General features: G+C 42.9%; 1 protein-coding gene and 2 long non-coding RNA genes across 32 annotated transcripts in view; 1 reads left to right on the top strand and 2 right to left on the bottom strand.

Annotated features, from left to right (window-relative positions):
* The window catches only part of NRXN3 (neurexin 3), a 1209742-nt gene that overhangs the window by 544825 nt on the left and 649856 nt on the right, over window positions 1–15061 (top strand). For 17 of the 28 annotated variants that reach the window (XM_083500839.1, XM_083500837.1, XM_083500855.1 and 14 more), the window contains 2 exons: window positions 1455–1628; window positions 9289–9315. In XM_083500839.1, coding sequence (XP_083356965.1) covers window positions 1455–1628; window positions 9289–9315 — 201 coding nt within the window. The remainder of the gene's footprint in view (window positions 1–1454; window positions 1629–9288; window positions 9316–15061) is intronic. The other 11 variants (XM_083500847.1, XM_083500840.1, XM_083500826.1 and 8 more) reach the window with 1 other exon arrangement.
* Window positions 1911–14504, bottom strand: LOC310707153. Of its 3 annotated transcripts, none has more exons than XR_014526362.1 (5): window positions 14381–14474; window positions 13839–14019; window positions 9243–9308; window positions 8548–8655; window positions 2946–3639 (listed from the first exon to the last, which is right to left on the bottom strand). It is a non-coding gene; the product is annotated as an uncharacterized lncRNA (long non-coding RNA). The 3 variants fall into 3 exon arrangements; XR_014526363.1 differs by lacking the exon at window positions 13839–14019 and adding an exon at window positions 9974–10092 and having other exon boundaries at window positions 14381–14472; XR_014526361.1 differs by lacking the exon at window positions 13839–14019 and having other exon boundaries at window positions 1911–3639; window positions 14381–14504.
* Window positions 4882–7184, bottom strand: LOC310707275. Its single transcript, XR_014526413.1, has 2 exons — window positions 6866–7184; window positions 4882–6751 (listed from the first exon to the last, which is right to left on the bottom strand). It is a non-coding gene; the product is annotated as an uncharacterized lncRNA (long non-coding RNA).

The raw sequence follows: 15061 nt of genomic DNA, 5'->3' as shown, positions 1-15061 counted from the left end.
CTTTATTGTAACTTGAATTCATTGATACAAGAGGCAGTTCAGTATGGACAAAACACAAACAGGTTGGAGCTACCATATTCTGTGTATAAATCCATTTAAAATGGATTCTTCCATTCCTAAATGCTAATGGATGAAACAGAATGGTGGGCAAACCCCCTTTACTCTGGCATCTAGTTGTAAGGCAGATTTTATATGGGAGAGCAGTGAATTGTGTGATCTCCCATCTGCAGTCTGAAATGCTCTAATTCAAGAAGAGTTTTTACATGTGATGAGTTGTTTTCAAAATCCAAGCCTCAGTCTTTTAAAATGAACAAATATAAGAACCTTAGAACTTTTCCACTGGGCTAGACTTTCATGAGTCTCTCTGTCAGGAGTCCCCCCCCCCTCACCAATGTGTGTCCTCTCCTCCAGTGGGTCTTTCAGGCCATATAGATATGGCTAAAACTGGTTACAGTTGAATTTAGTGTACATAAATTTGGGTATATGTTGAAAGTTGTCTTGATTTATATTTTGCATTTTCCTTCCTAGATTTATACGTTGAGTAAAATAGCTCCCTATTTCTATAACAGACAGTCATTTGTACTACTACTACTACTACTAATGTATTTATTTATACCCAGCCCATCTGGCTGGGTTTCCCCAGCCACTCTGGGCGGCTCCCAACCAAATATTAAAACACAATACAGCATTAAACAGTAAAAACTTCCTTAAACAGGGCTGCCTTCAGATGTCTTTTTAAAGTAAGATAGTTGCTTATTGCCTTGACATCTGATGGGAGAGCGTTCCACAGGGCAGGCACCACTACTGAGAAGAAAATCAAATCAGCCGGCTGTTCTTCTGTGGGCAGCTCTTCCCTTTATCTTTTCACTGGTGCGTGTTTTGCTGTTCGGTTACGAAACCTAAGAGGAAACACTTTCCAGGGCCAAAGGTGCTGAAGTTGACATGCCCAGAGTTCTCTTTTCAATGTCATGAAAGGTGCTTGGGAGCCTGCACAAGGCTGCCTCTCCTGGGCTCACACACAAATCTCAACAAGTGGATCCAAGAGGGCTTGTTAATGGAAGAGCTGATACATCCTTGGGAGCAATTTGGTGCAACACGGTGGTGTATTGGTCAAAAAGTCACAGTTCCACAAAGCAACAGGCACTGCCATGTGAAAAGAACATTCAATAATGGGACATTGTTATAGGATTATGATCTGGAAAACAAACACAATATTCCCCACGTCTGAATGCATCCTAAGTGCTGGGCACCCTGTGGGTTATATCCTGTGCTGCTGTTCCACTTGCAAAACAGGCATCCCCTTCCCCTTCCTCTCCCCCACAGTCACCTGTTCATGTGGGGATAGGAGTGTGAGAGGAAGTCCCCTTGAGTGAGCAGAACGCATTGGATGCAACCCCATAACTCCACTGTTTGCCTTAACCTTTTCCTCTGTCCTGTTGCTTGGTTCCCTCCAGGTGATCTTTACATTGCTGGCCTGGTTCAAGGAATGTACAGCAACCTCCCCAAGTTGGTAGCATCTCGCGATGGGTTTCAAGGCTGCCTGGCATCGGTGGACTTGAACGGGCGCCTGCCAGATCTTATTAACGATGCTCTTCACCGCAGCGGGCAGATTGAGCGTGGATGTGAAGGTACAGCCTACCTAAAATGCCATTCCTTCTCACACAGCCCTCCCTACCTCCATGCTGCTCTTTGCATCGCCACCACATATTTCCTCCATAGATGCTCGTTGTGACATTCCTCCTCCATCGCCATCCACATTCAGCCTCCATGATTGTAACCAGCCTGGGTGTGCAAAAGAAATGAGAGGTGACTGTGAAACACTCCATGTTGTAATGTAGCTTTCCTTTTTGGGTACTGTCAGGTGCTGGTGGTGGTTGCTTGTGAGTAACCAGGCAGGAAGGACTCCGACCTGTCTTTTACAGGTTTTATTGGTGCAAACTATTTACAGTGCAGAACCACAAAGTTCATGTCCGTCTTAGTCACTTGCAGATTCTGGGAGTGACCCCTTCCGGTTTCTCCCCCAACATAAGAACTTAGACACCCCAAATCTCCGCCTCCCCTCCTTACTTTTCACCCCTCTGCACAAGCTGGGTGACGGAAACGGCATGTCTGCCTCATGTCCAGCTGGGCTAGGTGAGATGCTTGGGCTCTCAGTAGCATCTTCAAGCCCTCCCCTCGCTTGGCTGCCCCCTTCCCCCTCTGCTCCACTGGAGGTGTGGCTTTCCCCACCATTGGACGAGGGGCTGCTCCTCAGAAGCATTGGAGGCTCTCTGTATCCCCCTGCCTCCCTCTCCTGTTCCGATGGCAGTCCCCTGACATTCATGTTGTGTGTCTCTCCAGAATGGAAGACGCACAAACATTTAGGAGGTGCCCAACACAAAAGCAATCCACATAGAAATTGAGGTCACACAACACACATTAACATCAACTGGTGTGTTTTATTTCCCATCATGAAGTAGCAGCAGGTGTGCTGGGGTGGAGCTGTCCTCCTGACACGACATTGCTGCAGCTTACCTGGGCGGTACTTGCTCAAGGCAGTGCTGAAGTCAGTACTGTGGAGGCACACCAGCAGAACCAATCCAATCCATGCTCCCACCAGTCTGTCTGCAGAACCCCAACCTTCCCGCTGTCCTGCTCCACTGTTGCACAGGTAATCTGCAGTGAAGCTGGTTTCTGAAGGGTGGCTCGACCCTCCCATGCTGGCCCCTACTGCCACCACTCCAGCTCTGATTAACTGCATGGGTATAGTCATATGCCACAGTCCAGATCTGCACCTGAGCATCAAGCTTTTGATAACCTCCTTAGCAAAGACACAGTCACTCTTTGAGACCAAGTTCTCTTTTACATCACATCCCTGGGACCAATTCACACATTGTGTCTATTACAGGGAGACAGCTGGAAATGCTTCTGCACTGTGAGTTGGTCAAAGAGAGCAATGACAGGGAGTAATAGAAAAGATGTCTTGAACATTACTTCCCTGATAATTCAGTTTTTTCCTACCCATTTAAAGCTCTCTGCATGCCAGGATTTTATAATCTGGTATAATCAAAAGTTCTTGAACCCTGCATTGGACTCCACAAGTTGCCGTACAGCACACAGTTGCCTTTCATATTCTATAGAGTGCCAGATTATACTTTTTCTATGTCTCACCATTATTTTACTGGTCTGTTCCTGTATGTTTTGGGTAATCTCCCACTAGCCTTTCTGGGAGGCTGTGGATCCCATGGCCGGTTGACTGGGTTCCCCACCAGCAGTCTCAAATTTTATATGATTTTGGAATAAATGACATACTGCTTTGAGACAGTGTCTTTTTGTGCAATGTTTTGATATAGAATGGTATAGAAAGAGAAATCTGGGTGATAAGGTTTTTGTGAAAACACTTGTCCTTGAACTGACAAAGGCTTGTGAAGAAGGCAGGTAGGAGATAATCTCTCAGTATCAAACAAGAGAAACAGAACACTGCTGCCATTGCTGAGTCCTCAGAAAAAAGAAAATACTCTTTGGGTGACATCCGGTGGTGTCAGTCCACTTACACAATGGCCTTCTGCTTGCATAGCTTGAGTTTCCCTTTCTTCTCCCCCACTGCAGTTTCTAGAGTGTTGGGAGACCCCTAAGGGCACATGGGGACTCAGGGATGTGCTGATGGGAGGAGAAAGAAAGGGAAATATAATCATGGCCATTCATGTGATGTTGAACATTGCTTTTATGTTTAGAAGAGGCCCCCTTTTGCACTTAGGCTTTTTAAACAATCCTTTTAGTGGCTCACAACATTTTCTTTTGAGAGAAGGGTCCCTTTAAGAGTCTTAGAATAGTTTCTGGCTGCTCACAATGAGCATTTAATATTCTTAAATATATATAATTTTATGGAAGACTGATTACTTAACTTTCTGGCACCGGGAGGACTTCAGATATCCCCCTGGTTGCCCAATTTCCTTTTTAATTGATGTTAACCATATTTAAAAAGACAAGCACAGCTAAAAGCGGCAGAGTTCATAGCTCAAAGGTGGAATGCTTGTTTTTACATATATGAGGTCTCAGGTTCCGTCAGTGACAACTTCAATTCAAAAGTTTCAAGCAGCAACTTTGGAAAGACCTTTGCCTTGGACCCTCACCAGTCAGCACGGATCAGCCTGCCCCAATTTGATGTTTTGGACTACACCTTCCATCAGTCTCAGTCAGCATGGCCAAAATACCTGGAGTTCACCAGGTTGGGGAAGACCGATGTGAATATAGTGTAGTAGATGGACCATTGATCTGGTTCCATATAGGATTGCTCCTTGTGTCTTTTAAGCTCTGCTCAGTAATATTACACTGAATCTTAAAGAATAAAGAGAACAGCTAGTGAAGGTGACAGCATAGATGAGGAAAAATCACCACCTAATGCATAAATTGTCAGATCCAGTACTATGGGGAGAAAGGACATTTTAGAGGAATGTTGTGCATAGCCCAGCCTGGGTTTAAATCTTTAGCTGAAAATTTGAGATATAAATTAAGGAAGAACTGAGTTTGTGGATGGTCCTTTGGATTTGAATTCATTGTACAATGCCTTTTTTTCAGCAGTTGACACAGAAGCTTTTGGCAGCTACTTCCTTATCCTGTTAAATGTTTGATCAGTGCTTTGCAGGCAGCTCAGATGCTCCTGTAAAGGTATTTTAGCAAAGCCAAGGGCTTTGTTGCATCCAGCTGTGAGGAATCCAAGCCTTAGCTGGTGGTTATCACACAGCCCTTAGGTATTCAGCTGTGGGATGACATAATCGTCACGAGTGGCATTTAAGGCAGAAAGGCTGTATCAAATCATAACATTCTTGGCATTAGTTATATAAAAACCTGAGCACTCTCAGCCACATAAGAAAATGACTTGGTCACAACAGGCACACCATATTAGCAGAAGCAGTTATAGCAAAGAAGATAGCTTGACCAGCAGTTTATTGTAGGAACATAGGAACCTGCCTTATGCAGAATTCATCCAGCCCATTAGTGTCCAAGCCAAATGGTACGAGATTCCAGGGATTTCAAATGCACTCTTCCAAGGTCTATGTTTCCTTTTGTGAATGATGCACAGCAGAGACTGTGGTGCCTTTATGATATATATACAACCTGAACCTACAAGGGAGGGGATCAAATTATCACAATCCAAGAGGGTCCTTTTTCTCTCATGGCTGGGAGCCCACATTGTGCTCCAACACCCCTTCCCCAGCTCACTGCATTTAGCAGATGGACACTTCCCCGAGCCCTCAAAATCCTAAACCTTCTGCTCTCCTTTTGTCTCTGTTTACTATCTCAGAGCTCAGGAAGAGGCTTCTCCCACTCTCTGGCTGGCTCAGAGTCTTTCATTTGTTGATAGCCCATCTCTCGTTCCCTGCTAATGGCCTACCTTCTCCCACGCAGCTTCCTGCACACGGGAAAAACTGGTTGGGCCTATACTTTGACACTGCTAAATTCAGTGCTTGGTAGCCCATCGTAATGCACCAAGCATTGATTAAACACCAACGCCCGTTAGACTCAGCACCCATTTGACACAGAGATTTAGGGGAGTCAACACACCCATAAAAGCAGCATCTACACTGACTAGCAATCATTTTGCAAGGTTTCAGAATGAAGTCTGTCTCCCAGCTCTACCTGCAAATTTTGGGGATTGAACCTGGGACCAGGCAATGTGGGTGCTTTGCCATTGAGTTGCAGCCCTTCATTTGGGGCCATAGAGGCTGCTAGAATCACTATTTTATCTGGAAACAAGAGGGAGGAAGCTGGACCCATTTCATTTATGTATATCATAAGTATTTTAATAACTTAGATCCTGACTTTCATCATTGAGATGGACCCCAGGCATCTCACATAAGTAAAACCAGATAAAAACATCAACTCCTAAAATAAAATACTACAGGTGAAATGCAAAAGAAAAAACCTATCACAACATAGAAAACCAGCAGGAAATGACAGCAACCATATCTGTTGCTAACAGGAAAGTCTGAAGGAGCTGGATAAGAACAATAAATAATGCACAAAATAGCAACATAATTGGAAGCCACAAGTCAGATATTGCTACTTAAAAACAAACAAACAAAAATCTAAATGTCTGCTGGGAAAACCAGATCTTCCTGTCAATGCAAAACATACGCTGAGAAGAGGCCACATATATGTTTCTGTGGAAGGCATGAAACAAATTTGGTGCTAACAAATTTGGCTTGTTCAAGTTAACTATTTCAGAGTTAAGATGCTCAATAAACTTTTTTATTTTGCCCAGCTAAAAATTCACAAAATGTACAGACACCACCAGGCACAATTGTCCCCATATTGACAAATAGCAGAGAAATTAGAAATCAAATTACAGCAGAACATTGGAATCTTCCTTATACCAAGTCAGACCACTCGTTCACCTGGCTCAGTATTGAATGCACTGACTGGCAGTGGCTCTCAAGGGGACATTTCCAGTCCTACCTGGAGATGCTGTGGGTTGAACCTGGACCCATCTGCCTACAAAGAAGGTGCTCTCTCGCTGAGCTACCAGCTTTCTACCATCCTCAAATGTCTACTTGGAATACTTCAGCAACACAAGAGAAAGCAAGATCTTAAAATTCAAGAAAGAACTAGCCACCCAGTTACCACCTGGATCTTTTGAGTTCAGGACTTTGTGGCTTTTGAGAACAGCTCTGTAGAGAAATGAGCACCTTGCATGGATTGTGCTGACATTTGTAGTTGGGGCCCTCGGAAGGAATGGAATCAATCTTCTTGCTGGCAAGAATAATATTACCTTTAAATGGAAGAAGAAAAGCTTAGAAGACGAGATCTTTCTTCTCTTCAAAATAAACAAGAAAGCACCCACCCAGCCCTCCTCTGTTGATCTGACGGGTCAAGTGCAACTTACTGAGTCCATGGACATTGGTTTTAACAGCTGATAATCCCCTAGCAAATGTAGCATTGAATGAAGCCACTTTTAGATGATATCCTGAGCAAAAAATGCAATGAACTAAGACTTTCTGTAATGAGTAACTTGTGTGTGTGTGTGTGTGTGTGTGTGTGAGAGAGAGAGAGAGAGAGAGAGAGAGAGAGAGTGTCCATGTCTGCTGCTTGTTTATGACTTCATTCTTATGTCATCCATCATTTGTTGCCATTCCACCATCACTACCATCTCCATTGTGACCACCCTCCAGTCTTTAACGCACAAACTGTACTTCGGCAAATACAGCCTGCCCAGAGATATGATTTGTTCTCAGAGCAACAAAGTCATGAGTCACAAAGGGTAGCTATGAGAAACCAACCCCCCATTTTTTACTCAATCATCAGAACCCAACAAAGAACATTGACTTTCTCCAGAACACCACCATTATTGTGCCGAATAGCAAAGTGTGGATGCAGATATTGATAACACTATATTATCTAAGATATACAGTATATCATGGTGGTGTTGCAGTATTCTCTCATCCTCTCCACTCATGCAAGGTGACTTTCTGAAGCAGGGAGTTTTCCATATCCATGGAAGCTCCCTACATATGTTAGATCCATGATTTTCCAGGGGTTTTAAAATGCACAAAGTCTCTGTGGATACAAAAAGTCCCCCTTATCTTTCACCAGTTGGAAGGTGACTGAAATGGCAATTGCTGAGGAGAGGTGAGAGGCAAAGCTAGTCCACATTGGCCAAGTTGGCTGGGGCTGTTGGGAGTTGGAGTCCAGCAACCTCTGGAGGGAACCATGTTGACTAGATCTTGTGAAAATGCACAAAAGGCTTTTTGAAGATGGAGGGACCCCCCCCCCCAGTTTTGCAATTTAGATTTAAGAGGCCTTAATCTGTTCAGCAGTTGGTCTTGCGTTTGGCTCATAAGAGAATGTATTTTTGACTCTATACCACTGATTTGATCATTGGGCTAAATGGAAAAAGAAGAAGTTATGGATGTGGGGGGGAATGCTATATTTCTCTCTCATTTTCAAAAGTCCCTTTAAAATATTCATCAATATACTTAATTGTGTTGGTCAAGAGATGGAGAGAGAATAGTTTCAAAGGAGAAGTAATTGCCATTTCAAGGTTTTCATATATCGTCAAAGAATCAAGTTTTTAAGCATTATGAGGATTGCTCTCTATTGGCTGTTAAAAGTGTTAAATGTTACAGTGGTGGAAGGCATGGGAGAAATATTCCTTTGTAGTTACAGTACAAGCAAGGTCCTCTCAGCAGATCAATCCCAATGAGAAGAAGGATCATCTTGGAACAGGTGGTCCTTTTAGTTTCCTGGGCCCAAACTATTTAGGGATTTTAAGGTGATTACCAGCATTTTGAATTGTGCCTGGTTTCATTTAGGCTCAATTGCAGAAGGGGGGGGGGCAGCGGGAATGGCGTCATCTGATGTCAATAATGGGCAGGCACATTAGCAGCCTTGAAACTACCAACTTCTTAATATTAAGGGAACATCTCTACATCATAAACTTTCTCATTACACCCAGGAAAAGGTACAGCTGACAAGTGAGCAAAGATCTTCCTAGCGGCAGCTGCCACTTTACCATCTAGGAACAGAGTAGGATTCAGAACATATGAAAGTGGACAGGGCAATATTCACATGCATATTCAGTGACCGCCATCATGTTCACTTCCTCCAGAACACAGTGGATTCCGTAAGCAGGAGCCCATAGATGAAGTCATCTTCCACAATTGATGATTGTGCTATCTTACAAGGGAGAAAACGTTGCCATTTACATTGGACTGTCTATCTTGCTTTTAAAATACAAAGAAATAAAAACCCATAATGATAAAACCCAGTGAGGAGAGGTGATCTGAGGAAGGAGTCTTTTGTCTTTCTGGGTGTACATATCACAGAGGGAAATACCCAGATTGGTTCGCTGGCAGCCATATTGACTTAATTTGATTCCGATTGACTCTAGGCTTTTCTTGGGGAATAGGGAGGCTCCTTGCAGGAAATGAAACACTATTGTTTGCTGCTTCATTTATGAATATTGGTGAATCATGTGCCGTTAATGTTCCATCTGATGTTCTGTGCTTCAGAAATGTGTCTACTCTCCCCCCTCCCTAGTCTGTGCTATGTTGTCTGCTGTTTTGGATTGATGTTGTTCAGGTAGTGATGGACTGAGGCCCTTATGGCTGCCTCTCTCCTGATGTGTCTGTGTGTTGTCTTTGGTGGCGTCACCCCTCCCAAATCTCTTAAGTGTGCGTAAGGGCTGTGCTGGTTATTCCAGTTGTTTTTTGTTTGTTTCTTTTTAGTGATGTTACCCCGGTTTTATCTGCCATTTTACTAACCTCTGGTTTATTGTTTTCGCTTTTTTCCATTCTTTTGCTAACAAAGTTGAGTTGACCAAAGCTGACCTGCAAGGTAGAGAAGGTTTTTGTTTCCATTGCCAGTTTGGACTGAAAGATGCCTTTTAATGTAACCTTTAGAGCCTTTTAATTATTATTATTATTATTATTATTATTATTATTATTATTATTATATTTGATGCAGTCACATCTCTAAGCCAAATGGGTACAGCAAGCATTCCACAACCTGCTAGGTTGGAGAATGGGGTGGCAAGGATTTGGGGGAGAAATGTCTAGGTATGGTTTGGGGTAGCTTAAGAGGTTTGACTGTATCTCATTCTAAGAGTATCCATAACTGCACAGCTTGATTTCCTGAAATAAGGGGTTAACATAACAAAATATGGCACTGGATGTCTGGTTACTGAAATAAAAATGTGAATCAGTCCTTTGGAGGACTGAGAAGTTTATAGTCCAGTCTACACTGTAGAGAAGTGGGTGAAATGTGACCTCTTTGTGCTGTTCCATGCATTAGAACAGCTTTCAACAATCTGGTGCCCTCCAGACATTTTGAACTACACCTCCCAGACAGGTTGGAGCTGATGGGAGGTGTAGTACAAAATACTGAGAGGGTGGCAGGATGGCAAAGTCTGCGTTGGATGAAATAGCCATTGGCAGGCCCTGTTAAAAGTTTGTGCCCAGCTTCTTAAAGAGGAATCTAGTGATGTCATACAAACCAGTTATCAATGCATGTTGGGTAACAAAGACACTGAAGGATGTGGATGGAGGAAAGTCCAAAGTTGAAGAGTAGAATGGACTGCAGGAGACTGGAGCTGGGCAAGATGGATTTCATTAACTAAAATCAGAGGAAAAGCAAAGTAAAGAAGGTAATTTAATGTTGGTGGCTAATGAATGAAGCCAAAAGTTGTTCCTAAGACGTTTAAATGCTAACACCAGAAAACTTCAGTAATTGCTGTGCTGAGATGGTAAGCACAATCAAAAACTGGGTTTCTTCTGTTTGGAATGGGTTTTGGAAAAACTTAAGGATAAGGGTGGGAAGGACAAGTTTTTCATGTTCACCTAAGATTTTCATTAAGACTCTCCTGGGGTGCATCAAACATATTTTCTCTAGATAAAGTTATTTGGGATTGTGGAGAACAAAACACACATGAAGGCTGGCAAGTGTGAAGATTCTTGTGCATGTATTGAAACCAAAAGGCATAATTTAGATTATACTTGACCTTATCCAGTTACCATTTTGATTAATCATATTATAAGACTTGATAGAGATGACACAAAAGTCTGGACAACTAACAGTTTTTCAGGAAGAGTCGTGGGGGGGGGGGAGAGAGAAATGTACAGCAAAAAAATAGCAATATAATGAAACCCAAGAGGTGCAATGATGGAAGTGATTAAATCTAATATGCTAAAATAATTTTTAAACCAAAGACGAAGCAGGATAATAATCATAAAATGCAACAAAATTATTATTATTACTAATAATTATACACTGCTTTGTCAAAGCAGTTGACAGGGAGTTAAGATAATAAAATCAAGAAAAAATACAATCCTACTAAATGATGGAGAAAAAGAGAGATATTGGGATGCCAAGAAAGCCCTCTTGATGTTGAAAAGGACTGTTGAAAAAAAGAATCTCTTTCATTTCCCTGGTTCCGACATGATGAGTGATGCTGCTAGCATGAAAGTAACAGATTCCAAGAAATATATATTTGGTTTCGGGACATGTGCCAAGAAGCCACATTTAGCCAGATTCCCAGATTTTCCCATCTTGTGTCCGTGCATTGATTTATCTGTTTGTGATGGACATAGATAATGATCTACACACAGGCTATATGCTATTTCCGATATGTAAGTATGTTCTGTGTCTGAAATGAGTATTGCATGAGGTAGTCTTCAGAGTTGCAACTTGACCTAATTGGCCAGTTACGACTGAGCTGTTATATAGGCTTCACATTCAAAAACTCTACACAATACCTGCTGTCAAGACCACTGCCCTTCAGAGCATTTACAAATTCCATTAGGCTGTTTTAGGACCCTCACCTCTTTCCTATAAAATAGAGGAAATGTTTTTCTTCTTCTTCTGAGTTGTTCTGAGTGCCAGACAGTGTCATGCAGAGGTACCTTAATTTCAGGAAACCAATCTTTGCTGCATAGGTTTGGATATCTGAGTCCACGTGGAAACTTGAAACTCCCTTGAGATCTGAGGGGCTGTTTTCTGTGCTGCTGTGACCTGGACGATGGGGAGGTCTGGTGGAGAAAGACTTGCCCACTATACCTTTCTAACACTCCTCATTTTAATCGCCTTCCTTCCTTCCTTCCTTCCTTCCTTCCTTCCTTCCTTCCTTCCTTCCTTCCTTCCTTCCTTCCTTCCGTTTCCACTTCTGATGAGTGTTGTACACATCTCCTTTTTCTCACACACTTAACTCCCCTCTTTGCTTTCCTTGCAATTATAAGATCCAGACATATTCCCTTTTATGCGGTTCATTTTGCCATGGGAGGGGCATCCCAGCTTACTCATCCTTTTACAGGCATGGCCTATGCAAAACTGTTATTGAGTGTTGTGAGGGGAAAGGGAGCAGAAAAAGGCAGGTATGTATCATTTTGATTAACAGAGGGAGAAATCTGAAGTTTTATCTGGGGAGTCATAACTAGACATTTTGAACTAAACACCTTTAGTCTCATCTACCCACCTGAGGACAGCCTGATTTTGATATATGCTCATAAGCTTGTATAATGACCTGCCTCGTTCTATTCTTGCTTATTTGGAAGTCAAACCACCATGTTTGAATGTTGAAAAATACAACTGGGATCTGGAATTACCTTCCCTTACAGGGGTGTTCCTTTTAGGTCTTCTTTCTCCTTCTTGAGTCCAACCAGCCAGGAGTCACATTTTGGCTGACAACACAGTTCTGTGTGCTGCCCAGATCTGAGTATGTTATGATGTCATCAAGGGCAAAAAAACACTGATTTTGAATTATGGCACTACTTTTTTGGACCAGTCACATTTATTTATTTCTTAAAAAAATGTATATATCACTTGATTGTAATAAAATCTCTTAAGTGATTTACAAGAAACTATAAAATTATCAATAAAAAACTATTAAAACATTTAAAGATAATTAGAAATTTATGTGCCACTTGGGTGCACCAATTTTTGATATTTTACTGTATTTTTGGTTTTTATGGAAGCCGCCCAGAGTGGCTGGGGAGGCCCAGCCAGATGGGCGCGGTATAAATAAATTATTATTATTATTATTATTATTATTATTATTATTATTATTATTATTACATAGGGCGCCATATTACGAAAGATTACCAAAATCTGCCCCTGATCACAGCATTATATAGCAAATAAGTTCTGGGTATCTGCTAATTTTACTCAAGGCAAACAAAGCCAGTTAAGAGCAAGGGCAGTGTTTCCTGAACAGATAAATACTTCCATCCCATTTTATAGAAATGCCCCCCTCCAACAAAGAAAATGGGCTTTAAGTTATATAGTAAGTGTTAATTAAAAACCCCCAAACCTTTTAGTTTGCCTCGGCCCTGTCCATCAATGTTTGTATCTTTGGTCAACCAAAGGCATGAACTTAACTTTCCTTATCTGTTGGAAGACACTTGTGCTTCCTTCCTCCTTATCGTCACATTGCATGACAATCAAATCCACTCATGGAATGCTGAGTCACGTTCCCAGGGGCAGAGGGAGGGGGTGTGGTGGGTGCGGACCGCCCCATGTGTCACCACTGAGGGGGGTGACAAAATGGCGGGCTGCACTCACTGCTGGGCCTGCAGCGTGCCTGAGCCACACATCTCTCCTGGGATAGACGCAGTGGCTTGGACATGCACAGGCTCTGCGCTGCCCAAATGCTCCTCCCGCTGCCTCACTCCCACCAGCTGTGGGGCGGCTGAGTGGAAGGAGGTAGGTAGATTCTGGAGGCCCTGCACCCCACCCCTATGGGCAGCTCTCCCCACCCCTGAGTGCGCTGCCCTAGGCGCCCTAGTGGCCTCCTCCGCCACTGCATGCTCCATCCCTATTATTTACATTTTCCCAATCTTTAGAAAGTGCACGGGACACCATATTTTTAAAGGGTTGCATCCATTGATATGAGAGTGGAAAGTGAGTTTGTGCAATGGATCTTCCCCTTACCCTTCTCTCTCCTTTCAACACACACTACCTCCTAAAAAGCTTCTCCCTTCAGAGATCAAGGTGGGTACTGACCAAATATTGTGCACTGTGTCATCCATGCCTGCTATGGGGCAGAGGGGAAAGGCCAAAATCAGGTGGAGGAACTCCGCCCTCTTTTAGACAATTTCCCCTAAACACACATTGGAGACCTAGAAGACACAGCTCACTATGCAGGTCTGCTTCACCTTTTGGAGAGGCTTTTTTTTTGGGGGGGGGGTGCTGCTGCTGAGGGATGAGGTAAAGACAAGAATCCACTGAACAAGCTACCTTCCTCTTGCGCAATTTTGAAAACAGCCTATACCTGTAGAAGAGGTAACAATGAATAGGTGAGGCTTTTCTGGGCCAGGAGAGGGAGTAATAGAAAAAGTTTCATTTGCTGATTTGTGTTGATAACATACCAATTAATGCGCAGAGTCACTTCTCCTATCAAGCACACATACTTTTGTAGGGATAATCGGTATAGACCAACAACTGTGCAGTAAATGCCAGTTATTCTAGGCTGACAATCTTTCACTGGTTATTATTTTCTACTTCATTTGTATTGGGGGGGGGGGCTTCTAGAGAGCCAGTTTGTTTTTCCTAAAATGTGAAAGAAAATCCCCTTAAACAGAAAGAAAGAGATTTGGAGGCAGAGGTGGGAGAGAGAGATTGGTTGGATGGATTTAAATGATAACAACCAAACACTCTTTTCATAAATTAAAACCTATAAACAGACTCATCTGAAATCTGTATCGGTGATTGCACAATTAAGCGTTAAGATTTCAAAGCTTTATTAAGCAGGCAGGATCTTGTTAAATGGCACCAGAAATGCCATGAATAGAAATGAAGCATATGACACCTTGTGGAGAGCTTGAGAAAGATGTTACTCAGTGCCAATTCTCATTCCCTGTGCACATAAATTATGTATCCTATCTCCATTGCTTCTGCCCTCGGCTGTTACTTGAAGGGTCATGTGCATGAAAACAGACTTCTTTGGCATCTAAAGCCCTGGTGGGCTCCTCTTGCTTTCTCCTCCATAATCCTCATTCCCTGTGACATCCCCCTTGCCATGGCCAAGATTCTAGTGTCACAGGCAGGGGAATTATGACATCAGTGAGGAACAGAAATAGCAGAAGAAGAATTCTCCACAAGACCGGTCTCTAGTCCTCATGTGAAACTTCCTTGGGGAATGCCAAAGAGGTGAAGCGAGCACAATGATCCAGAAGCTCAACTTCTGTCCATCAAACAGGCTGTAACTAAATAAAGCTCAGCCAGTTTGTATTTCCTGTTGGAAGTTAAAAGGTTCCAGCATTAGAAAGATGGCTCTGACCCATCTTGTAGCCCCTGGGACGGGGGGGGGGAAAATGAAAACCCACTGTTTATTTCCCACTGTTTACTGCTGAACCAGAGCAAACAAGAATTGAGTTTTCTGTGGATTGGCCATTTGTTCCAATTCAGTGGTAAATGGTGGGTTTTTGCTAGGGAAAGCTGCAGGACCTGTGCCTAGATTCCTCAGAAGAAATCACAGGACAAAGGGTGGTGTGGATGAGCCCTCATTTAGATTCACTTATTTCAGGCTTCCTCAAACTCAGCCCTCCAGATGTTTTTGGCCTACGACTCTCATGATCCCTAGCTAACAGGA

The sequence above is a fragment of the Podarcis liolepis genome (assembly GCF_965112155.1).
Source record: "Podarcis liolepis genome assembly, chromosome: 1".
In the NCBI taxonomy this organism is placed as follows: Eukaryota; Metazoa; Chordata; class Lepidosauria; order Squamata; family Lacertidae; genus Podarcis; species Podarcis liolepis.
This window is presented reverse-complemented; position numbering and strand designations above follow the sequence as displayed.